This window comes from Cupressus sempervirens, chromosome 1, assembly GCF_028749045.1.
Source record: "Cupressus sempervirens isolate cs-2001-9-10 chromosome 1, ASM2874904v1, whole genome shotgun sequence".
Taxonomy (NCBI): domain Eukaryota; kingdom Viridiplantae; phylum Streptophyta; class Pinopsida; order Cupressales; family Cupressaceae; genus Cupressus; species Cupressus sempervirens.
In genome coordinates this window covers 825,047,796-825,073,874 of record NC_143118.1, presented here as the reverse complement: position 1 = coordinate 825,073,874, position 26,079 = coordinate 825,047,796, and the positions used below count along the sequence as shown (strand labels likewise).

Sequence of the window (26,079 nt, the reverse complement as noted above, 5' to 3'; positions counted from 1 at the left end):
CCGTTGGCAAACGAACCTAGAACAAAGGAATGTTATGAAGATTAATGCCGAATTCGCTTAACAAGGATAGGAACAAGGTAAAAGACAAAGATGAAATATGTACAACACAAGAAGTTTTAATTTTAGCATAGCAGGCAGAACGCAGATAGAAGCTTCAGCAGATTGCCGATGGACAACGAGGGGGTGAAGGGGCACAAACAGAGGGAGTGCACTCACCTAGTAGGCCGAGGAGTATCGAGGAATTGCTGGAGGAGACTCGACAGCGATTGAATTTGGTGGAAGAAACAAGGGACGAGTTCATTAACTTGTATACACTGAGGGTAGAGCAACCAAATGGAAGGGAAGCAACTCGCACGGCTCAAAGTTCCGAGGGAGCACGAGCGTGGAATGAACTCTTTGTTCTCGATGCACCCGACAAAGGGATACAGGAAGAGAATCGAACAACTTCGCTTGAGGAAGATCTTTTCTCACCAAGTAACGCAGTTGTCGAAAGTAGGACGGTTGTTCGACGCAGTGCAGTTGTACAGAACAACGCGGGTGTGCAGAACAACGTGGGCGCTGTGCAAAAAAGTGCGGGTGTGCAAAACAAAGCGGGTGTTGTGCAGAACAGGGCGGTGCTTAGAACAACGCGGGTATTCAGAACAACGTGGGTACTTTGAACAGCGCGGGTGCTCAACAAGTACCTAAGAATTAGAAGAAAGTAGTAATGGCAGGTCCCAAATTAAAATTACCGAAGTTTAATGGTGATGGAATGGTAGATCCAATTAGACATTGCAAGACATGAGAAACCATATGGACAGCAAATGGCGTGACGAATGAGGATGATTGGGTCAGACAGTTCCTAGCAACCCTACAGGGTGTGGCAATTGATTGGTTTTCGAACGTCGACCCCCCAAAACTAACTACATTGGCGGATGTTAGAAAAGAGTTCATAGCAGAGTTCCGATTGCTACAAGACGATAATGAAATAGTAGCAGAGATATATATCACTAGGCAAGGAAAGAATGAAACGATCCAGGCCAATGCCAGATGGTTGAAAGAACTGGTTGGGAAGATGGAAAGTCAACTGGTAGATGGATTGAAGAAATGATGGTTTGTGGAGGGGCTACGGTCGACTCTGAAAAGAAGATGAAGGTTGTACCACCTGTGCCATACATCGACGCGTATAATCTTGCAATGGATTTGGAAAGCGAACAGAAGACAAGTAAGAAGAAAAAGCATGTCATCGGATTCAGACGATTCCTCATCCAAAAGTAGCAGTAGTGACGAAGAATCAAACAAGAAAGTTTGAGCGTTACAGAAAGATATGCTAAGAATGATGAAAGAATTTAAGAATTTGAAAAAGAATCTAGATTCAGTGAAGGGAGAACTATGGTGCATGGATTGTAAAGAGGATGACCATACAAAGGGCTCATGCTTGAAGAAACAGTTTTGTGACATCTACCAGGTTGCGGGACATTCCCTAAAAGAGTGCCTGTTTAACATGAAATCAAAAGGATACCAGTAGGTGTTACTAATGCGGGAAGTGTCCACCAAAAACAACACAAACAACGATGCAACTTTGGGAGGATATCGCAACAATAGTAGACACAGAAGGGGTGGTAATAACAACAACAATAACAATGGAGGCCAGAGTTGAATACAGTACGACGCAAGTGGATGGCTGATGATACAATGTCGGGCATGCAATCTTTGGGGCCACTTCGCTAGGGACTGTACTACGAAGGAGACGCCACAACTACTATGTAGATGGTGTGGTCTAGGGGACCATGAAGATTCAAAATGCCCAAAGCAAGGTGTAAATCTAACATGTGATGAGGTGGTCCTGGCGGTCACACGGGAGCAAGCGAAGAAAGCAAAATACCCTGATGCAGAAGAAGAGGAGGAGAGGCTACAAAAAGCACGAAGAGCTAGAAAGGCAGATGAAAACAGGGAAATCACAAGTAAAAGACATTGCTGAAACTTCAAAAAAGAACTTAGCGGAACAAAACATGATGAAGCAGATAATGCAAACAGAAGTTCCTATTAAATTAAATGACCTTCTCACGATGCCACAGTTGCGAACAACTATTATGAATATGACACCGCCCTCGAGAGTGACGGAGGAAATAGGAAGGACGGTAGTGGAACGACGGCAACAGATCTGATGCTACTGACACTTGTGAGAAGGCATCCAGCAGTAGTGGAAATGGGCATTTTGGGCACTGTACTGATAGACACAATTGTGGATGGAGGGTCAGGCGTGAATGTGCTACTAGAAGATATTTGGAATAAGTTAGGACAACCCACGCTGTGGCCACCTACTTTCCAGTTACTCACATCAGATCAGCATGGGATAAAATCGCTGGGAACTTTGATGGCACAGCCAGTAACGATCGGGACGCAACCATTTCTACTAGATCTTGTGGTCATCCCGTTGAAGAGAAGAGGGTATGACGCTATCCTTGGACGGGGGTGGTTGGTGTAAGCAAGGGTAAAACATGATTGGAAATGGAACACCCTATCCATGGAATGTGGAGGCGGAAGATTTATAATTGATTTACACACACAAATGGTGGGGGAGGAGGTAGTGTCGTCAGACTCATAAGGTGAGAGTGATGACGAAGGAAAAAAGAGAATGGAATTAGATGAAGAAGGGGTATTGAAATTATGAGGGTTGAATGATGACGACATAGACTCGGTGAATGGCCTATTCCACAGGCAGATGGAGGATTACGAGCTCTTTTCGAGTTGTAATAAGTTAAGAGTTGACGAGGGTGAGAAAGGAGAGGAAAAGGAATGTCCAAAGGAATACAGAGAAGCACAAGAAGGAAAGGTGGTTACGATTGAAGCTGAAAGGAAGAACATACTGTACGAACCCAGCAAAAGGAAAGATTCCATTGTGCGGTACACGGTGAATGGACCGCGCAGAAAGAAAATGTTACGCCGCAACACGGATTTGGTAGAAAGGTATTGGCAGCAAGGAAAACACATCGTACGGTTTGCATAGGAAACAAAGAGGAATGGCTTAATAAAAACTTCAGCAATACAGAGTAAAGGTTCTAGAATCAAGAATACAGTTATTGACGGTAAGGAGTGGTAGCCGACGGAATTTATGGTATGGGCCATGAAGGTTACACAGAATAGGCAAAAGGCATGGCACGACAAGCGCTTGAAGTTGAACAGATTTCAATTGGGACAACTAGTGTTGAAGTATAATGGGCGTAACAAGATCAGACCAGGCAGATTTAAAATAAAGTGAGTTGGGCCATATAAAATCCGTGAAGTGGGTGATAACAGAGCAGTAAAATTATGGACGCTCGACGGGAAGGAAGTAGCAATCAATGTAGTAAATGGCTTAAAATTGAAAGTCTACAATGAAAGAAATAACGCATCTCCATGGACGAACAATTGAGAGACAGTATAAAAGCAGTGAATAATGTATATATGTAAGATAACTAAGTGTAGATAAAATACAAAGTTGAACAGGTATTCTGAGTGCGGGAATGGAAGTAATAAAGAAATAAACGACAGTAAATAATATATATATATATATATATATATATATATGTAAGGTAAAAGGGAATCTTGCATTTTTAATTTTAAATTAACAAAACGTAATAAGGAATAGTCAAGGGAAGCATTAAGAAGTCTGACTAAACCACTGTACGACCCATAAGAAACACTAGCGTATGGCTACAAAGCAAGCAAGCAGCAATTGTACAGAACCCAACAAGCGAAACACAAAAGAAAGACTAGTTTGGTTACCGTATAGTGTACGGTCTGTCAAGAGGCAAGCACATGCAAGAGTAAATTGAGTACCGTACGGTCAGTCTTCGTACAACCCTTAAAAACATATCCTTGTACGACAAGCTAAACATAGACAGCTTCGTACAGCATAAAAGAACAACCAAATTTGTCGTACGGTGTATGGTGAAGAGGATATTAGAAAGCAAGAAGATCGTACAACCAATCGCTCCGTACGGCTCAGAAAAGACAAACGTACAACCGACAATGCATAAAATGACCGTACGGTGTACGATATTAAGGAGAATAAATTACGTGCGAAGCAAAGAAGTTCATAATGATCAAATAGAAGGCAAGACACACCGTACGACTCTTGAGAAACGCCATATGGTTTGAACATATACAGAAGACTTTCACAAAATTTTGAGGGAGGGTCGTACGGATCTGTACGAACGCCAAGACAGAAGAGGGATTTCAAAACAATATTGTACCGAGTTATGTTGTGATATAATGAAAGTGATCAGAGAAGCCGCATTGACAGAGGTATAGTAATAAAGTTACCCTTTGGAGGCCGTACTAGAGCATTCAAGAGGAAGGAGCCATACTCTTCACAAAGAAGGAGATTCTAAACAAAAGACGACAAACCAAAATAGTTCAGAATGGAAAACGCATGGGTACTGGAGGGACAGACATAAACAAAAAACATAAGCAGTTGGCAGAAAGAGTGTGGGTTTGGAAGAAAATCACAAAACTGGTGTGTTCTATTGACTTTTATGTGGGTTTGAGAGTGCTAATTTGGTCTTAGCGGCGGGGGTGCTGCCCCTTGACCCCGCTCTGTATCACAATAGGGAGTAGGCCTGGGGCTCTGCCTCAGGACCCCGCGGGGGCACTGCCCCTCGACCCTGCTAGGGGCAATGCCCCCTAGACCCCCAGTCAGTTCAGTTATCAGTCGTGGGAAGTGTGACCAGTTGATGAGACTTGGAGCTGCTGCAGGCATAGTGTCTGTGTTTCAAAGGTGGAGAGAGCACTAGAGCAAGCCTTTCGAGAAGGGTGCTACACTTTGAGGCACTCGGGGTAGGTGTTGGACGTGAGGCTGTCTTGGTGGATGCATAGAGATCTCGGGAGGAGCTGATCATCCAGCTGGAGGCAGTAGAGTGACACTTGGCTTAGTGTACCGAGGAGTTGAAGCAGAGAAGATGACACAGGTGGCTATCAAGGTTAGCATGGCTAAGGTGACAACATTGTGTTAGCGAAGGTTACAGATACAACGTGTTTTGGAGACCAGTTTGGTGCAGGCATGGGAGAAATGTGAATGTGATGTGACGGAAAAAAGATCTATCCTGTTATAGTTAGTCACAGTTAGTGTATTTTATTTTGTTAATTTGTCTTGGATATTTTGTAATTGTCATCTGGAGGCGACTTTTCTTCTTGGGGGGGATGATGTTGTCGGTAAATTCTATATTGTAGTCGATGGGTAGAATAGTATCTTAAAGTTCATGATATACTCTTGCGCTTGTGAGATCGGGCTCCTCACATAACAAACTAATAAATTACCACGGGTTTTGTTTCGAATTGTTGCAATATGGGCGGCAACTATTCCAAACTCCATGTAGGGACATGACCCTATGTGGTACTTAGTACCACGTAGAGTCATGTCCCTCCATGGACATGACTTTACCTAATCTTATAAATAAGACATTGAGTCCGCTGAATGAGGACATCACAAAACACAAAATCGTGTTTAGTATCATCAGCGACTCATTTAGTTTTCTCTGCGATCAACACATTAGACATTCAGATTTATATTACAGTCTAAATCAAGATAGAATTACATAAGGATAAATATTGATAAGTTGAATGCAAAATTAAACAGTTATGTTGAATAGCAGAAATCGTATTATATCACAGTCTCTCTATCAGAGATTCAGTTCATTAACAGGATATACCATAATGGTAGATAAACCCTTTAAGGTGGATAGTGCATACGGCAATATCCAAGTTGCACCCTAAAGGTAAATAATTTAAGTCCATTATGGAAGATAGTGCACGGTGGTATCCAAAGACATAATGAAAGGTTTCTTAAAAATCCTTTATGGTGAATACCATATATGGCGGTATTCAAGGAAATGTCCTAAAGGTAAACTTTCTAAAACAACAATGATGGATAGTACACAAGGAAATGTCTAAGGATATGTCATGTGAAAAATATCACATGAGATCATATCCAAAGATGTCATATAGAGATATCTAAAACTCATTGTGACATTTATGTTAAATCTTAATATAGTTCAAGCTAATATAAAAGCATCCCGCACTAAGAGGGAGTGTTAAAGTTAGCTTTAGAAGGCTTACATATCTGATTCACAATGATGTCTCAAGTAATACAAAGTGTTATTTGAGACGACAATTAATTGATTAATTTAAATCAATTATTCAGTATAACTCATCCATATGTATCTCACTCATAAATGGATCACAATGATAAGACATGAAGATGAAGTAGAAGTTATCAAGAAGGATTCCTCCATAGCTAAGAGGGAGTGTTGATGTTATTGTAGCTATGGTCAGTCTGCTTCAAGCCAACATAAATAACCAAAATGTTGTGATAATATGATTATTGTATTGACAATAAATATGTATTATATATTGTATTAAATAAAAATAATAATTATCATACTGATAATACTTATATTATATAATTATTATATTGATTATCGATAATAAAATATTAATAATAATTATATATATTTTATCATATTATATAATCATTCCTTAATATGATTATTAGGAATAGTGGTGTCCCTTGGTGATGGGGCATGCCCATATATATGAAGGAAGAATGTCTTCCTCAAATATCAACAATAAGAATGGAAAGATAATAAGAAAATCTAACATTTGTCGGGCTCAACTAATGCCCTGCAAAGAGCACTATGAGTCTCCTATCCATCACATTTGTTTTGGAACTCAGCTACATAATCCTTCATTGTCTTCTTGGTTCAATTAAATAAACTTCGGGGTTTGTCATATCAAATCTCTTGATCAATCTTTGACTGAATTCCCTTACGGTCGACATTGAACCTTGCCCTTGAGTTACTAATCCATGGTACAATAATTCATCAGCTATTCCTTCCAAATGTAGGATAGCCTATGTTACCCAAGGACACGTTTCTAACTCTAAACCCAGGTTTTGGATACGGTCCCGATTTCGGGGATGGGGGGATGGTTGGGGATGTTTCCAAGCCATCCCTGACCAGCTCAAAAACTACGTGTCCTGGAAACTCTAAAAATGGTCAAAACATTTTCGGTGGCTGTTGACCGCCCCTTGGATGGCTGGGGATGACAAAGCCATCCCCTGGCTGTCCCAGGGACAGTTTCCCACAGTTTCCCATTTCTTGCGGCTAAAAAAAACAAACATTTTTATTAAAATTTCTAAATTTTTAAACCCATTGGTGGGCCCCAGTGGTCATATAATATTTTAATATAATAAAATATTATATATATGATGGGAATGATATAGGATTTACTGTAAAGTGCATTTGCCATTTAATTTTTTTGTTTTCAATATTCATCTCAGGCGGATGATGGCAGGAAGAAGGAACTCGGACAAGAATTATTGATGTAAAAGTACCATTATTTAAAATACAGTAACTGTAATACAATGTTATATAATTCTGAATTTCATGAATATATTTAAAAATTCCCATGCGCGCACGCACACACACACACAACCATCCCCTGCTTCAGCAAAACAAAACATCCTGGAAACCTGTTTCCCTGTCCCCCCCGTCCTGGAAATTCGGCGTGATAGAGGGTAGCAAACTTGAAGGCCTCTTAACATTGGGTTTAAAGAATAATAATGAGTGTCGAGTTTTTTTAAGCACGGTGTTGCTGTTGTACTACTTGTCCCATCAAAATCGGGAATTGTCATCTTTTCCAAATGATGCTGAATATCCTTCCTTTCATCATACCCCTTCCACTTATGTCTGTTGTTTGATTTCAATCCACGATATTGAGTGTAGGTTATGTTGTTCTTAACCGCTTCACTCAAAGCTTTATATTTGGCGAATAGGTGGTCCATTTCATTGGAATGATCGGGTTGGCTTTCACCAACTTCTACATTTGTCAAGAATTTAGCCCTGATCTGTTATTATCTGAGATTCTTCCTCCATCAGAAATACACTTGCCTCCATTAGAATTACTTCCTTAACTTATATCGTTTGCAAGCATTTCACCATTTTGATTCTGATTGCGTCCTCTCAACAACTGGGCCGCTTCTTGAAATGTCTCAGACATGCTGAGATGAAGCTCTTCAAGTTCAGACCCTCTGAAGAAGGCCCTTGCCTTGCTGTCACTGGTGTCATTCATACTGGTACCCTTTATTTTTTCCCTCTGCTCTCTTTCTCATCAATGAAAGCCCTTAGCTGGTAGACTTTAGGCTCTTACCGCTGAAATATTCTTCCTTAAACAGTTACTAGAATTTCTTGTGTAAAAACATTAAGTTACCACCTTTGTATGTTGAATCCGACATTCGGTAGTCAGTTCATTCAACATTTGAATGCGATTCTCATTTGGTGCAAAATTTCTATTTGTCTGGGTATTTCACTGCCAAATTGGTCAGTGGGACCCTGTATGACTTTAAACGAATGTAGACAAATTTAAAAATTGCAAAACGACTTGTCAACGAATTCACACCAATTTTTGTGCGATATTTTCCAGTCTTCAGGTCATCTTAACTTTTTAGTGGTGATTTTAATAGTATTTTGATCGCCATGCAAGCATTTTTCTCCCATTTTTGGGCCACACAAGAATACAAACCTAAATATTTTTTCGGCCACAAAGGAATGAAGATGCTGCGCTTTTTGCAGAACACAATGTTTCGTTGAAGGGCAGGTCAAATACAATAGTTTTCGCTGGTTGAATACAACTTTTAGCAGAGTCTAGCACAGTAGTCATCTGTGCATTGTCTAGCAGCATTTTTCTGTGGGTCGTCTAGCACAATGTTAACTACTGTGGGTTTTTCTGTGGTCATCTAGCAGCAGAGCCTCATATTCTTCTACCTATGCTGCTACAGGTAAGACTTTTTTAGATTTATTTGAAATGGTAAAGCTAAATAAATTGTTGAATGTTGATTCTTGAATAAACAGGAATGTATAGCTAGTCTTCATTCATTTCATTGACAAATGTTACAGGCTACAGCCATTATGACTCAGGTTAGAATGCATTAGTGCTAGCCATTGGCAATTACAAAGTGGGTGCAGCACTCATATTGATTGTTAAGTGTTCATATGCATGGTGGTACAGTATTAATGGGAGTAAAGGAACACAAAGCTAGTGGTTACATCTTCCTTTGATTGTTATAACACTTTGAAAGCTAGTGGGTACATCTTACTTTGACTGTTAAACTACTTTAAAAGAAAAAAATCTTGTAAGGATGAACCCAAAATGAACCTGAACCCAGCCCAAGTGAATGTTGAACCTGCATCCAAACCAGTAACTTAGGTAAGAAATCAAGGATACTAAAATAGATTGGCTCAGAACATGTTTAAGATAGATGCCTAGTAAATGCTTCCATTTCAGAATGCTAATATATATTACAAAACCATTGAACAATACCCACATGTGATGGTGGAAAAAAGAAATTGCAGTTCCAGATTTATCATCAAAAAATCTTACAATACTAGGATTCTTCTGACAGATGTTTTATACTATGATAATACAGATCAGAGGTTTGAATTGATGCAGATAAGATTATCAGATTTGTCTTTTAATCAAGCCACTTACAAATTCCTGTGTACCACTTGCAAAGTCTGTTCGCATCTATTGATTGTAAATCATTAATCTTTCCAGGCTTGATCTGGTGCTTCTGTCATAGTACAGGAATGTGACTGGTGCGATCATATCATATCATATCCTGGCCTCTTTTACTGTTTTTTGTAATTCATTTTTCACAATAATTTTGATGTACAACTATTATAGACGTATCTTAGCTGTCTTGAACCTGAATAAAATGTTCTCTCCTTGAAACCTGAACCCTCATCCTCGAGTCTTGGAGAAACACCGGTGACTGGAATGGGTGTGTTCGGATTCTTCAATGCCAGTTCTCTGATGTACCTAAATGTCTAATATGACATCACAGTTATGGAAAATATATCCAACTTCTTCCAGACTCACCTTATCCTGCTGAGAATTTGTAACCAAAACTTGGACATATGATACATAAAAATGTCTCACTTTATTAAAATTTTACGTTCACTAAAGCTAAAACTACAATTTATAATACATTTTACTTGTCATTAAACGCTAAATCAAGCATAAATCTAACATTGGTGGATGCCATAGGTCTTGGCAGCACCTGAGGCTGGTCTGGGATTTCACACTGATGCTAGTCTGTCATACATTCTTTCACATCTTCCAGGACATCTTGGTATGGCTATTTTGTTTTGGCTAGATATTTGATTGCTCAATTTTGAAGGTGAAATGTTAAGAGAAGATACAAACATGTGTTGGATGTAGCTTACTTTCGAGCCTTCACATATAAAGCATGTGAAAAAGTGATGGAGTTATTTATTTATTTATTTATTTGTCATGTTATCTTGATTGTTCCTTTGTTTTGGATAATATAAATGCAGGGGAGTATTTAGCTTTAACAGGAGCACGAATTGATGGTGCAGATATGCTATCGATTGGTCTTGGCACACATTATGTTCCATCCGAGGTGCTCTATCAACTTTTTTAAATATTCAAAAGCTGCAAAGAGATGTTTGATAGCCAGATTATTGTAAATCAATAGACTTAAATTTGTTGTTTGAAATGCATGCCCATTGTATATAAATTTTTAATAAGCATGTATCATTGTTAAAACCAAATATCTACTAACAGAAGCCGTAAGTTGTTACTAGGTTAGTTTAAATTTTGATTTATTTGTTTGTTGTTATTGGATATGAGAGTCTGGTTCCAACTTGTTTTGTCCTAAGTAATAATCTTCTTCTACTGAGTTAGTTTGAAATTCTCTTTCGGTAAAGACTACAATGTGATGTTCAACATTGGAAGTCGTCCATTGTTCATCATGTGATGTTTTTAGCTTTATGTTTGTATATTAGAAATTGCCAGAACTGGAGAAGTGCTTAGTCAATTTGAAATCCGGAGATAAAAGCGTCATCAGAGAAGCCATTGAAGATTTTTCAATTAAAGTCCAGCCTGGGGAAAAAAGCATTCTGCATCTGTAAGAATATATTAATCTCTTTTTTAATATATGAAAAAGAAGGAATCTTTTTTTGGTATGGGTGCAAAATGGAATTACTGGAACAGTTATGTTTCTTGTGTTGTTTTAGTTAATAATGACAGATATCTTGACATTAAAAGATATTGCTTGCAGTCGTTCATTGATTGACAAGTGCTTTTCCAAGGACACTGTTGAGGAGATCATAGAGTCATTACTATTAGTAAGACTCTTCTACCCTTCTGTTGTATCAATTTTTAAGTGCTTGTGTAACTTTAGCATTTATATTCCATTTTGTATTATTTCCTCCCTACACTTCTGATACAACTGGCTATACTGCTCAATTGTCTTTTGATTTACAAGTATTATTTTTTCTCTAGTCCATCTTGTGAAATGCATTCTTCAATCGAAAGACTAAAACGAATGGCAACGATTGGGCAAATGACAGATGGCATAGCAATTATGCAATACATGTGTGTTTACAATGTGTATTTGAAAATTCTTTGGGGTCTTGCACCATGAATTTTACATGTTGACCTTTGATCTATTAAATTGGATCTCTAGATATTAGAAAAAAAAACCATTTTTTTCTTGCATATGCATTTTGAATTCTAAATTTAGTAGCTTAAAATCAAATTATGATTTATCTTTTTTTTTAATCACTGGAATTCAGATTTTGTTGAAGCTAAGTAAATGAACTTTGTAATCTAGATGTGTGAAAAAGAGGATCCAGTTTTAATTGCATATACTGCCTGGGATTGTAAACTTAGTAGCTTAATCTTTAATTGTAGCTTCCTTAAAGACATTTCTCTGACTGAATTATGAATGGTGCATCCAAGTCAAACCAGCCAGGGAAATGTTGCCTATTCAAGCGTCTTGGCTTTGAGTCCTTGAGATTATACTAGTTCATGAAGTGCAACCTCCATATTGATAGATGCTATAATTGCTGACTCGTTATTATTGATCTCTAGTTGCTATGTCAAATGCTTTCAAGTGAATGCATTGGTTCATCTTTGAATTAGCTTGTGAAAGTCTGACCGTGGAGCATGTTAGAATTGAATGTGCTTATTTTGAATTGCTAATGTTGGCACTCAATGGTTTATGGATGACCGGGAGATTACAATAAGTACATCAACCTGCTCTATTCTAATAAAATGGATTGGTCATACTTAAAAGAATTGAAAGTGAGGATTGCTTGAATCACTCATTTTATAAATTTATAACTAAGATTTATTATTTGATTTCACTTGGAAGCCTCCTTTGTGCTTGTGCTTGGTCTTGATCTCTTCTGATTTTTTGAAGTTATGAAACATTTAATTATTACACCAGCCATGTTTAATAATCATGATAGAAACTTCCATCTGGCCTATTTATTTGACATGAGAAATGAAGTTGGAAAGATTTTGTTGCATCAGTTAATAACAATTAACAATGTTAGAAAGCTATTTGTAGACATCTTTTTCCTAGTGCAATGAGATTCATTTTTTGGGATTTTGTTGCCAAGTTCCATTATTTTAAATAGGGCTCCAAGAGTAAGTTCTACTATTATCTGCACAAACGGGTGCGGAGAAAAGTGATGCATTCATAAAGGTGGCATGAATCAAGTTCAAATCCCCACACTGTGTTAAGGCCGTTCAAATAATCAATGTAATCCAGTTTATTAAACTGAGGAGACCAAGGCTTCTTAAATAAATATTACAAGACTGAAGTGCTAAAAATAGAAAGACTAAAAATAGTGACAACTTATATGAAGATGACCATTAATAGAGCAACTAAGAAATCCTAAGAATGGCAGACTAAAAGCAAACTAGAAATAGAGAATGTTCTAATACCCTCCCTTAATGGTTATTGTACTGCCCTACAAAAGACTGTACATGTCTTGTGGTCACAAATTCTTGAGAACATTCTGCTGCCGTTGAGGCCCTCCCTGGATCTGCAAAATGTCAATGACTAAAAGTAGACAAAATCCATCTAAGCAAGAACCGAGAAGGGTGCCCTCTTCTTCAGAATGCTCTGCAACAAAAAACAAGAGCTTGCCACTAACTCAGCCACCGAGATGAGTCTTCCACTGACCCTCCTGAAACATGCAAAACTTCTGATTAGAAATCATCACAAAATGTTTACCCTGATGTTTGTTAACATAATTGTGCCTCCCTGTAGCCAGAGACACATCAAGAACAACTACCATTATTTTGAGGAAGAATCGACAAACCCTCTGAACTGTTGTATATGAGCAGGGTGCCTCAAAACAGACTGCAAGATACCATGATTTACCCATAACTTTTTGCAAATGAGCACGACTCAAAACAAACTGCAAGAGGGTACAATTATTGTGGAAAGAACATACAATACCCCAAAACTAAAGTTTACAAAGCATCATTTTTCGGATAAAAATGGTAAAAACTAAAAACCCATAAACGATTTTTGAAGGTAAAATCGAAAAACCAAACAGATAGCCAGCATAAAATCCATGACAGATTAGCATACAATCATCCTTTTTACGGAAAAAACAGTAAAATCTTTCTAGAAACCAGATAGCTCTCGAACTACAGAAACCCTACTAGGTCATACAGGAGCAAACTCTGAAGAAATTTAAAAACACACAAATTGTTTCAAAAAGCACAAAAAACTTTTTATTCTAAAAACCTTTCTTGATCACAAGATCAAGGATCAACTGAAGAAATTCAAAAACACACAAATTGTTTCACAAAGCACAAAAAACTTTTTATTCTAAAAACCTTTCTTGATCACAAGATTAAGGATCAACTGATCTAAAAGATCAGAGACAGATTTTGATTACAATCTGCGACTTTTATGAGGTCTTAGAGAAACAAATAGACAGCTAAAATATAAAAGATGAATTCATATTCAGTTATCTATTTCATGCAAAATATTTTTTAAGGATATACCTTTAACTATTGTTAACAACTCTGTTCTATTTTTAGAACACCTTGATTAAAACTTATAATAAAAGCTCGTGTTGCAAACTGCACATGCAGTTCTCCATGCAAAATCTAAATTTAGCAGGACCCTATTTCAAGCTCATGCAAAATTTTTGTTTCTCTTGATGCAACTGGATGGATTTAATTATTTCAACTATCTTCCCCTTAATTTCAACCACTTCTTGCAATTACAAACATGGCAAGGATACCTTTGTCTTGAAAGACAATGATCTTCCAATCTCATCGATCCAAAAGTCTTGGTTGGATCTCCTCTTTGTTTGGACATTTTTTGTCATTAATCACAGGGTTATATAAAAAGCCCAATTTCTCTTATTTGACTGCTAATCCCATTGATTTAGATCTCCTCTTTTATGACCGGCTTCTCCTTTTGTAAAAGAGGCTTCATCCTTTGGTAAAACTTCTCCTTTTGGAATCTTTGATCTCACACTTGTGAGACTAGCCTCATCCCATCCTTTCAACTTGGATGACTTCACCTCAGAGGGCATCAGCATTGATAGCATGCTTCACTTTGTTGTCATTGAAAACGCTTTGATGATTCAATTTGGACGGCTTCATGGGTCCATGCTTTCTTTTGTATCGAAGGCTTTAATTTTTTGATAAAACACTATGGCCCTTTTCAAGGGCTATGATTTGACTTCCTCAAAAATTGAGAGGTTTTTTGTACATGATGTGAACATGCTTGCTTTACCTGCAAAAAAGATTATTATACAAATCTTCTTGTAAAGTTTCTGCAAATTCTGTTATAAAAAGCAGACTTTTCTAATATCCTTTGACTGCTGTAGATAATCTTCTTTATTTTCTTAATGTAGGAGGAGTTATCAGAATGTTGAATGCTGTTCTGAATTTAATTGTCTCTGCAATAAATTCGTATGGGGCAGTATTGCTTGAAGGAGCAGACTTGTGATTATTGTGTGTCCTCAAACTATAATAATACCTACCATTTATATCAAGACCAAAGGGCATGTCCCTTAAAGGAACATGACCTTCCCTAGGTCGGCCAAACACCACTTGAAGAAATCGGCGCCTCAAGGAAATAATTAAATGCTTAACTAACATAACAAATTGTTATTGTTAGTACAAGATGTAGTCTTCCAAGGATTGCCGCCTATCTCATTGCCAAGTCTAGTGCATATAAAGGCTAACATATGATATAATGGGAGAAGACTAAGGTGCGGTCTGCACTTCTCGGACCAGCATGACTATCAGGATAATATTCGACACTCCCTCTTAACTTGATAATTATACTGGGAGATAACATATCTAGCATGATCAATTACGATGGATAAGCATAGATTGATACTCTATGTCTATCTGAGTCTTTTGAGAAAAATGGTACCATGTAACATATGATATTGAGTCATATAACCATCTTGTGATATGACTTATCACTTTATACTAGTGATGTCAGTATTGCATGTAATGCAATACATAGGATAAAATTTGAAGAATGATTATGTTCTTCATTTATCTAGGTTGTGATTCATAGGAATTGGCAACCTATATCACAACTTGATCTTGAGTTAAGATCTACCAGAACACAGGATAAATTTTGAAGAATAAATTCTTCCTTTATCCAAGTTGTGATTCATAGACATGGAAATGCTTATGTCACAACTGATCTTGAACTCACCTAGATCTAACAGTAGTTTTATACTGTTCAATACATTATCTGAGGGATCGTCATCTCTCATAATGTCTTTAATACAAGTATTGATCACCTTAGAGATCGTCACCTCTTAAATAATGAATACAGATGGTGGAGCCCATAACAATCAATAGCCTAACAAATAAAATTATTTTATTAATAATTTAAAGAATTCAAATGAATTACAATTCACCCATACCAAGTCTTTTGTTGAAGTGATCTATCTTCACTCTAGATAGAGGTTTGGTGAGAATGTCTGCTGTTTGATCTGCAGTGCAAATGTATTCTAATTTTACAATTTTCCTGTCTACTATATCTCTTACATAATCGTAAGGAATTTTGATATGCTTGGACCTGTCATGAAAAACTGGATTCACCGAAAGCTTGACGAAACTTTGATTATCACAATGAATAATTGTAGGATTCATAGCTTGCCCAAATAATCCCACAAGTAGCTTTCTGAGCCAAACTACTTCTCGAGAGGCCATCGCTACTGCAATGTATTCGGCTTCCATGGAACTTTGTGCTACTGAAGATTGCTTTCTGCATATCTAAGATATCATTGCTGATCCTAAATTGAAACATCTCGAAGTACTTTTTCTGTCTTTAACACTTCCACCCCAATCCGAGTCAGTGAATCCATATAAATCTAAATCGACTTTCTTATATTTGAGCCCAAGATTAAGAGTGCCTTGTAAGTATCTCATAATGTGTTTGATTGCAACTAGGTGAATCTCCTTGGCTCACACATAAATTGATTTAAGGCATTAACAACATAGCAAATATTAGGTCTTGTATTTACCAAATACATAAGGGACCCAATCATCTATCTGTAGAGAGTAGAATCTATGGAAGGTGATTTTGTTGTTGCTTCTTTAAGTTTATGTAGATTAGTCTCTATTGGAGAAGATATAGACTTGTAATTCCACATTCCAAATCTTTTCAAAATATTTGATGTATATTTCCCTTGATTAAGTATAATGTTGTTAGAATTCTACCATACTTCCAGTCCTAGGAAGTAATGAATGAGTCCCAAGTCTTTCATCTCGAATTATCTAATTAGATCTTTCTTACATTGATCTATGGGATGATCATCACCTGTTATTAGTAAATCATCAACATACAGTATCAAAATTACCATATCATCTTTATCCCTTTTATAATATAAGTTTGGATCCGCTTAATTTTTGGAGAATCCTAAGCCAGTGAGATACTTATCAATTCTTTCATACCAAGCCCTTGGAGCCTGCTTAAGCCCATAGAGAGCTTTGTTGAGCCTTCAAACAAAAATGTTAGGATTGTGAGTTTCAAATCCTTCAGGTTGCTCCAAATATACTTCTTCTGTAATTTTCCCATTTAGGAATGCTGTTTCTACATCCATCTAATGTACTTTCCATCCCTTCAATGTTGTAATGGCTAGGATTGCTCTTATAGAGGTATATTTGGCAGTAGGAGCAAAAGTTTCTTCATAATCAGTCCCCTCTTTTTGAGAGAATCTTTTGGCTACAAATCTAGCTTTATATTTCTCAACGCTACCGTCAACAGCATGCTTTATTTTAAATATCCACTTGGAAGAAACAATAGATTTTCCTTTAGGTTTTGGAACAGTTTCCCAAACATCATTCTTCTTAATAGATTGGTATTCTTTTGTTATAGCTTCTTTCCAAGCTATATGTTTAATAGCATCTAAAGGATTGGTTGGTTCTGTTTTGGACAAATCATTCATGTTTGTTGTATAACTAGAAAATCTTTTGGATCTATTGCTTTCTTTGACTGTTCTAGAAGGTGCAACAATGTCTTGTGCTTCCTCGATTGTTTTAATAGCCCAAATTGGTCTTTTCTTTGAATTTTGAGTTTCTCTAAGATTTAGGTTTTGAATTTCATCTTCAATTTCTTCCATGTTCTTCCTCTGAGACTCCGACTCTGTATTTCTTTCAGAACTATGTAAAGGAGAGGGTTCTTCAGAACTTAGGGCTCTTTTGAATGCTAGATCTTCTTCAAAAATTACATCTCTACTAAGTTCAATATTTTTCTATCCAGGTATGAAAATCCTATATGCTTTAGATGTTTCACTATACCCTACAAAAATACTTTTATTCTCGGAGGGTTCTAACTTAGTTCTCTTTTCTTTTGGAACATGGATATATATAGGGCACCAAAAAATCCTAAGATGACTTATATTAGGTTTAACCTTAATAAAGACTTTTTCAGGAGTTTTATCTCTAAAGTAGGAGTGAGGGCTTCCATTTTGAATATAGACAACAGTAGGAGAGGCTTCTGCCCAAAGAAAATATTCTAGATTTTGATCAAATATCATAGCTCCAGCAACATCTATAATTGTTCTATTATTTCTTTTTGCTACCCCATTTTGTTATGGATTATAAGGAACGATATACTCCCTCTTAATTCTTGTTTCTATACAAAATCTTTTAAACAAATCTGAGGTGTATTCCCCTCCATTATCAATTCTAAGAGTTTTAATTTTGTCTTGATAAGTTTTTAGTTAATGATTTGAATTCTTTAAATCTCTTTAGGATTTCTTTTGATTCTTTGCATTTTAAGAAGTAAATCCATGTTTTCCTAGAGAAGTCATCTATGAACAAAATATAGTACTAGAATCCTCCAAGAGAAAGAACAGACATAGGTCCACATAAATCTAAATGAATTAATTCCAAAACATTGTTGGTTTTTCTAGTGCTATCATGAAATGGACTTTTTGTGTTCTTACCCAGAGCACACCTTTGCATATACTTGAGTGGTCTTTATTTAGTTTAGGTAAACCAGTAACCATCTTCTCCATAATTGATAAGGTTTTGAAATTTAGATGTCCTAACCTTTTGTGTCATATTTAATTTATGTTTGAAGCTTCATGAATTAAAGCTTGAATAGGTTGACTAGGTTCTTAATTTAATTCATACGAATACCATTTTCTCTAGCCAATCAACTTTGCTTTCTTAATTGCGGATAGATTATTACTTTACCGTCCATGAATGCAACATTATGTCCATCATCTTCAAGTGTTGTAACCAAGATTAGATTTCTTTTTATTCCTGGTACAGAGTACTCCTTTGAGAAGAAGAGAATTTTTTTATTTTAGTTTCAAAGTGCAATTTCCAATTCCTTTGATGGAATGTGTTGAATTATCACAGATGGTGATTTCTCCATTAACCTTTTCTGATGTAGAGTCTAGTGCTTCTTTGTATCTTGTTATATTTCTAGATGATCCACTATTAATTACCCATGCTTTACTTGAGACTTCATTTGATAGTGACGAATACAATACACGATTCTCAGGATCATAGTTATCTTCTTCCCTAGTAACATTTGTACAATTCACTTGTTTAGTATTCTCAGAGCGATTAGATCTATAGTGTCCAAACTTTTCATATTTGAAGCACTTTATTTTGGATTGATCTTTCTTAGATTTGTCATTCTTTTGATTACCCCTTTTCTTCTTGAAATGCTTATTCTTGCTTTTATAGGAGTTTGTATTAAGAATATGAAGTTCTTCATCTTCCGTTTTCAATTTTCCTCCGTTCTTTAGTTTTCTAGATTCTTCCTAAAGACAATCTCCTTTAAGACTATTGAAGTTAGGAAGTTTATCTCTGGCACTTACTCCTTGAGCGAAAGTTTCCCATGAATTTGGTAATCCGTCTATAGCCATTAGTGTTAGTTCCTTTTCACTAATGATGGTTCCTATACTTGAAAGTTTATCTCTTAGGCTGACAACCCTTAGGAAGTAAGAATTCATTGATTCTCCTTTCTTTATTTGAATGTGATTTAGTTGCCTTTTTAGTGCGAAAACTCTAGTTGCATTGTTAACCTCATATGCATTTAGTAGTGCATTCATCATAGCAAATGATGTTTGATCTTTTGTTAGAATGGGTACAATATCATTTTTCGCTCCATCTAATATGATCTGAATGACTTTCCTATTTCCTTTAATCCAGAAGGATTTATGAGGTTCAACTGTAGGTTGTTTGGATGCTGATTCAACAAATTGTTTTACATTATTTTCTTCAAGAATCATCATGATTCTGAATTTCTAGGCATCAAAGTGTTCTTTTCCATCAAACCTGTCCTTGGTTCTGATTGTGTATGCCACTGAAGATAGGAGAATGATGCTAGATACATATAAGGTCTGATTATATAATTTGCAGAGCTTAGGTTCGACTACCAGAGCTTTGATACCATGTAAAATTTCTGCAAATTCTGTTATTAAAATTAGACTTTTCTAATATCCTTTGATTGCTGTATATAATCTTCTTTATTTTAGTTGTCTCTGCAATAAATTTGTACGGGGCAGTACTGCTTGAAGGAGCAGACTTGTGATTATTGTGTGTCCTCAAATTACAATAATACCTACCATTTATAGCAAGACCAAAGGGCAGGTCCCTTAAAGGAACATGACCTTCCCTAGGTTGGCCCAAACACCACTTGAAGAAATCGGCACCTCAAGAAAATAGTTAAATGCTCAACTAACATAACAAATTGTTATGGTTAGTACAAGATGTAGTTTCTTCCTAGGATCGCTGCCTATCTCATTGCCAAGTCTAGTGCATATAAAGGCTAACATATGATATAATGGGAGAAGACTAAGGTGCGGTCTGCTAAAAGAAAACTAAAAATAGAGAATATTCTAATAAAGGCAATGAACAACTCACTGGACTAGTGTAATTATTTTTCAAGGGCTAGGATTGTTGTTCATCCCTAGAACTGCTTTGGTCCCAATGATTTCCCTGGTTATACTTACCACAAAAAACAAATATGTACTATTATCTTGAACATCTCTAACATTGTCACCTTTTCAAACATTCAATAGCTATACTATAATTTTCCAAGTTTTGCATGAATGATTCAGAAAACAGGATATCTAACTTCAAAAGCTCCTACTGCATACCTTCACAGATTGTATTAAAATTGTCCTTCATTAATGTATATTTAAATGCGATTGTGCATTCAGGTATATACAGTCTGTTTTTAGTCAAAGTACAACAAATCTTATGTTGGAAGGTGAAGGAGATTTGGAAAGAATAATAATATGATAGATTACTTATGAAATCCTATCTTATGCGTTTCATTCTATAAATGTTGTTTATTAAGTGTTTGTCTGTTAGACATGATCAAAGTAAGGGCACTTCTACACTTTATTTTTTCGAATCTAAATGAAGCTTACATGTATTTCATCAGATTGCAGAGGGCAATATAGAGGGAAATGAATTAGTCCAAGGAACTATCAAGATTCTGAAAAGATCATCTCCAACTGGCTTGAAGATGACTTTAAAATCAGTAATCTCTCTCATCAAATCACATGCTGATCATTTGTACACTTTTCCTTTAGTCAATTTTAAAGTTCCAAATTATTCAGAATTATTACTTATATTCATGTCACTCTAAGAAAATAGCATAGATTAAAGCACACGGCTTACTATGTCTTTTGCCACATTGATATTTACTGCATTTGTTGACTGCTTTTTTCAATTAGATTTGCCAAGTTGATCTCCATGGATTTTTATGCTTCAAATATTCGATGACTGCTTGTTACAAGTAGATTTTTGCCCCACAAACATAAGTTGACTTCATTTCCCAAGTTCTGTCGTGGTGCAAATAGAAATCAAAATTCATGTGGCATCATAACAAATCACTGTCCATCTGGAAAATCATTATTAAAATCTCTAGTGGAAACATTTGATTATTTTCTATATGATTTAGATAATTCATAGGATACCTATTTAAAAATAATAATCATGGGTTGAAGTTATATCTCATTTGTTATATATTGTGTTTAGAAATTGGTTTTTACATCATGGCATCATGCAGTCATGTCCTCTATTTATTCCTCAATATGCTGTTTTCTGGAAACCATTTAACAGATTCGACAAGCCCGTAATCAAACACTAGGTGAATGCCTTAAGAAGGAGTTCCGTTTGACCCTAAACACTTTGAGAGGAGTGATATCCAATGATATGTACGAGGTAAGATCTGCATGAAGCAATTTAAATGAAATTTCCCATCTTCAAATATTGCTTATTGGAAATGTCACCGACTCTGGCTTCTGTTTGTTTTCCATTATGTGGGTGAAGGGTATCCGAGCTCAAACTATTGATAAGGATTTCTCGCCCAAGGTTTGTGATATAGAATTCATTGAATAGTTTTGGTATACAAATCCTGCTTTTAAATAAAGTTGAGGAGTAGTTTTTAACTCTCTTGTAAGCATCTAATAAACATATCTAGCTGAGTTCTCATTTTACTTGTATATGCTTTAGATAATTTTCTTGTGTGTTCTCTATTGACAGTGGAATCCAGCCTCGTTAAGTGAAATCACTGAAGAGAAGCTAGACTTGGTCTTCAAAGCATTTGATGAAAAATCTGAGTTACAAATACCCCAAGAGGAGAAAATAGCAAGGTTACATCAAAATCACTTTCTTTTTTTTATGAATAATGCATAAATTACTAAGATATAATGTGACACATATTCACATCCTGTGAATCCAAATGGCGCTACACAACTCTGCATGCATTCACCTATGTATAGCAATGATATTATAATAAGGCCAGTGGCTTGCTAAACTTGAACTTGAGGAATCCTGGTCGTAAGAACCCTCACTTATGAATAGGCCATAGCTTGGTAAACAATTTAATAGCATCAGTTGTATCTTATAAATGTATGTCTTTCTTTTGCAGGTGGGAAGGCAAATTTGAGAGTTCAGGCTACCATGTGTTGTAGTCTCACTTCTTTTAACAGAATTTAAGGTGGACTGTATGAAAGATCTATGATATGTTTTGATGAAGTCTGGAGAAGGAAATTTCTTTCTTCAAAAAAATCATTTCCATGAAAATATCAGACTACACAAATCAGATTCAGGGAAGACTTTAATGTCTTATGTTATCCGTTCCAATTCAAGCTGGTCTTTGAACTCGCCCTTGAATGTTAATTTTATTAATGCATACTTTCACCACCCTTTTCTCTTCGTTTCCTTTCCATTAGGCATCATAATTAGTCATCGTAAAATGATCAGAGAACTAATAATCTGCATCTTTCTTTCAGCTCCGAATAATAATCCTTATTGAATTTATAAGTAATTTGGATGTTTACTTTTGAATGCTACGGACTGTCATTAGAAAAGATTCAACCATGTAGAAGTTGTATTCACATGTTTGTATCACTAAAAGTTTAAAGTGAAAGACACGAAGCTCATTTTTTTCATAGATGAAGGCTTAACTCCAATTTATAGATAATAAGAAAGACTGCAAAACAAAGGAAGATGATTGGGCAGACCATATTTTTTAAACAGACGAAGAGTTAACCTTTTACGTAACAAATGCATATAGTTATATAAAACATTCGTTTTTCTCTTGTCATTGGCATTAGATATTATAAAATGTGCTTTCCATCAATACTTTTAATTCTACAGATATCACAAACATTTACATTTTCCAAGGTTGAGTTGATGCAGCCTAGAGTAGTAGTGGTGGCAAGTGTCATGAACTAATGCCATATTAAGGTATGTGATCAATCATATAGGGACCTCTAAATGAGTAAATTATGTTTCATAGAGGATCAACCCTTCCCGATGCACGCAAAAGCCCAAAGTCTCCATTTTGGCTGCTAGGGAGCTCTTGGGATTTGTTTTTTCTATTAAAGCCACTGCTAACACTGATGTGTTTTTCTCAAGTTTGGATGTTTGACATTTTGTCTAACACTTGGCACACAACCCACTGTTATCTGACATTTGATTATAATTTATGTTTTCTTTTGGGTTTAAAAGTATTGCCAATCCATACCAAACAAATTAAAAACAAAAAACTATTTAGTGAAAAATGCATAGGAAATGAATATTATGGTATCCACAATCATCAACCTTCATATTTCATGGAAACATTGTATCCCTCACAATGTTTTAAGAGAACATAAAAATAATGAAATAACATGATTGCAATTATAACATACATGCAGATGACAAAACAAATCAGAATATTTGACATATGTGCTGAATCGAATTCAAAATAGTGCTGTTGTATATTTCAGTCCTTAAATTCTCGTGAAGTATGTTTAAAAGATGTTGATAAACATGCCTTAGCTGGGCAAACCCATACCCTTAAACAAGCAATACATATTACAATCAAATAGCATATAAATCAGCTCCAAAAATACCTCCTAATGGTAGTGCTAGAATTTGTTGAAATGAGATTTATAAGGTTGTCCCAACAAGAGATGAGAACATTTATCTAAATGTAGGATTGCTCCAAAGCTCTGCTCTAAAAATCAGAATGCCAACCAAAGCCTAACAGTCAACAAATGTATAAAATCTCTCATTTGATCAATTTGCTCTCTTCCTCTATGAATTTGCTCAAACTTCTTGATTTTCAACTTATTACATGTTTCTACTGAAAATTGCTCCTTCCTTAAATGAACCACAACTTCATCCCCAACTTGAAAGTCCTTATGCCTTCTTTTCTCATTTTCTTTGGCCTTGTATCGTGCATTCATCTTGGTAATGTGCTTCCTTACCTCCTTGTGAATGTTCATAAAGTGTTTTGCGAAATTCTTAGCTTTAACACTTCTTCTTTCCCCTTTGTGCAACTTCCTCAATTCATAAGCATTTTTTTAGAGTATTTCCATATATAATCTAGAATGGTAATTTACTAGTGCTCCCTTTGACCAAATTATTATATGCAAATTTTTTTGTGGTAAAATCAAATTCCATCCTGTTGGTTTATCTCCAATAAACATCTCGGCAAATTCCCTAAACTCCTATTTACCACTGTTGTTTGTCCATTAGTCTGTTAATGATGTGATAAGCTAAGTTGCAAATTTGTCTTTAACTTCTATAATATGCGTTAGAAATATCGAACAAACTTAGTGTCTCGATCTGAAACTATGCTCTTTGGCAGACCATGTAGTCTCACCACTTATCTTAAAAACAATTCTACCACATAAACATCATCACTAGTCTTCTTGAAGGGGATGGAATGTATCATCTTTGAAAACTTGTTAACCACCACAAAAATAGTAAGTTTCCACAAATAGTAATTCTACACCAAAAATACCTTTATTGAAAAAACATGAACATAAATATTTTTGGGTGATGCAAGATTGTCCTTACACTTAGGATGCTCTTGCATCAAATATTCAGGGCAAATTAAGAAGTGACCTTGTCACAACTTTGGTGTTTAGAGGGAAACCAAGTCGGTTAACCTCCTCCCTTGTCATCTATGATGAATCTTCTATAGGTCGTCCTTTCTATTTGACTAGATATCCTTCACGTGTCATGTCCCTTGTGCTTCTACCAACATGATTGCCTAGTATATCCTCAGTCTCCTTTGTAGCTAAAGTAGTTGTTAGAATACTTCATTGCGCTTCTGTGACCTTATCTTCAACACCTCCTTCATGATACTCTATCAGATCTCAAAATGTTAAATGTTGGTGGACTATCAATTCAACAAACAACTCTACTTCATACACATTTATTGAATCATGCTTCTTTAGTATCTTACATGGCTCAAACTTTTTCATTTTCAACTTATTACATGTTCCTACTAGAAATCACTCATTCCATAAATGAACCAAGACTTCATCCCCAACTTGAAAGTCCTTATGCCTTCTTTTCTCATTTTCCATAGCCTTGTATTGTGTAATCATCTTGGTAATGTGCTTGTTTACCTCGTGGATGGTTCTTAAAGCATTTTGCAAAATCCTTAGCTTCAACACTACTACTTTCCCCATTGTGCAACTTCTTCAATTCATAAGCATTTTTGGGAGTACTTCCATATAAAATCTAGAATGGTAATTTACCAATGCTCCCTTTGACAAAATTATTATATGCAAATTCTATTTATGGTAAAATCAAATCCAATCCTATTGGTTTGTCTCCAACCAAACATCTCAACAAATTCCCTAAACTCTTATTTACCACGTTTGTCTGTTCATCAGTTTGTGGATAATGTGATGAGCTGAATTGCAAATCTGTCTTTAACTTCTTCCATAATATGCGCCAGAAATACCCAACAAACTCAGTGTCTCGATTTGAAACTATGCTCTTTGTAGACCTTGTAGTCTCACCACTTATTTGAATAACAATTCTACCACATAATTAAACATCACTAGTCTTCTTGATGGGAATGAAATGTATCATCTTTGAAAACCTATCAACCACCACAAAAATTGAATCATGTCCCTAACAAGTCCTTGGTACTGACATCCTCCCATGGCTTCTTTGGTAAAGGTAATGGCTAGTACAACCTTGTATTTGGTTTTCTCCTTTTGTCATCTGACAAACTCTACAACTTCATACAAACTTCTTGACATCTTGTTGTAATTGTGGGCAATAATAATTCTCATTAACCAAAGCAATGGTTCTATCTCTATCGAAACATTCAACAAATCTTCCACTATGCTTCTCCTTGATGAGACTCTCCCTGATAGAACTTCTTGAATGGACAACTTAAATAACATACCATTCTGGATGATGAAATCGAACCACTTCGTTCTATCTATAGTAATAGGTTCTATACAAGCTATCCAT

General features: G+C 36.0%; 1 protein-coding gene across 4 annotated transcripts in view; it reads left to right on the top strand.

The window, feature by feature from the left end:
• LOC149580405 (3-hydroxyisobutyryl-CoA hydrolase-like protein 5) overlaps nt 1-22,661 on the top strand; it is a 59,398-nt gene extending 36,737 nt beyond the window's left edge. For 3 of the 4 annotated variants that reach the window (XM_089790641.1, XM_089790638.1, XM_089790648.1), the window contains exons 8-16: nt 10,066-10,150; nt 10,356-10,441; nt 10,827-10,948; nt 11,102-11,168; nt 20,744-20,842; nt 21,427-21,528; nt 21,637-21,678; nt 21,850-21,959; nt 22,238-22,661. In XM_089790641.1, the coding sequence (XP_089646767.1) occupies nt 10,066-10,150; nt 10,356-10,441; nt 10,827-10,948; nt 11,102-11,168; nt 20,744-20,842; nt 21,427-21,528; nt 21,637-21,678; nt 21,850-21,959; nt 22,238-22,280 (756 nt within the window). In that variant the 3' untranslated portion in view covers nt 22,281-22,661. The remainder of the gene's footprint in view (nt 1-10,065; nt 10,151-10,355; nt 10,442-10,826; nt 10,949-11,101; nt 11,169-20,743; nt 20,843-21,426; nt 21,529-21,636; nt 21,679-21,849; nt 21,960-22,237) is intronic. The other variant, XM_089790653.1, reaches the window with a different exon arrangement.
• Nucleotides 22,662-26,079: the final 3,418 nt, after the last annotated feature.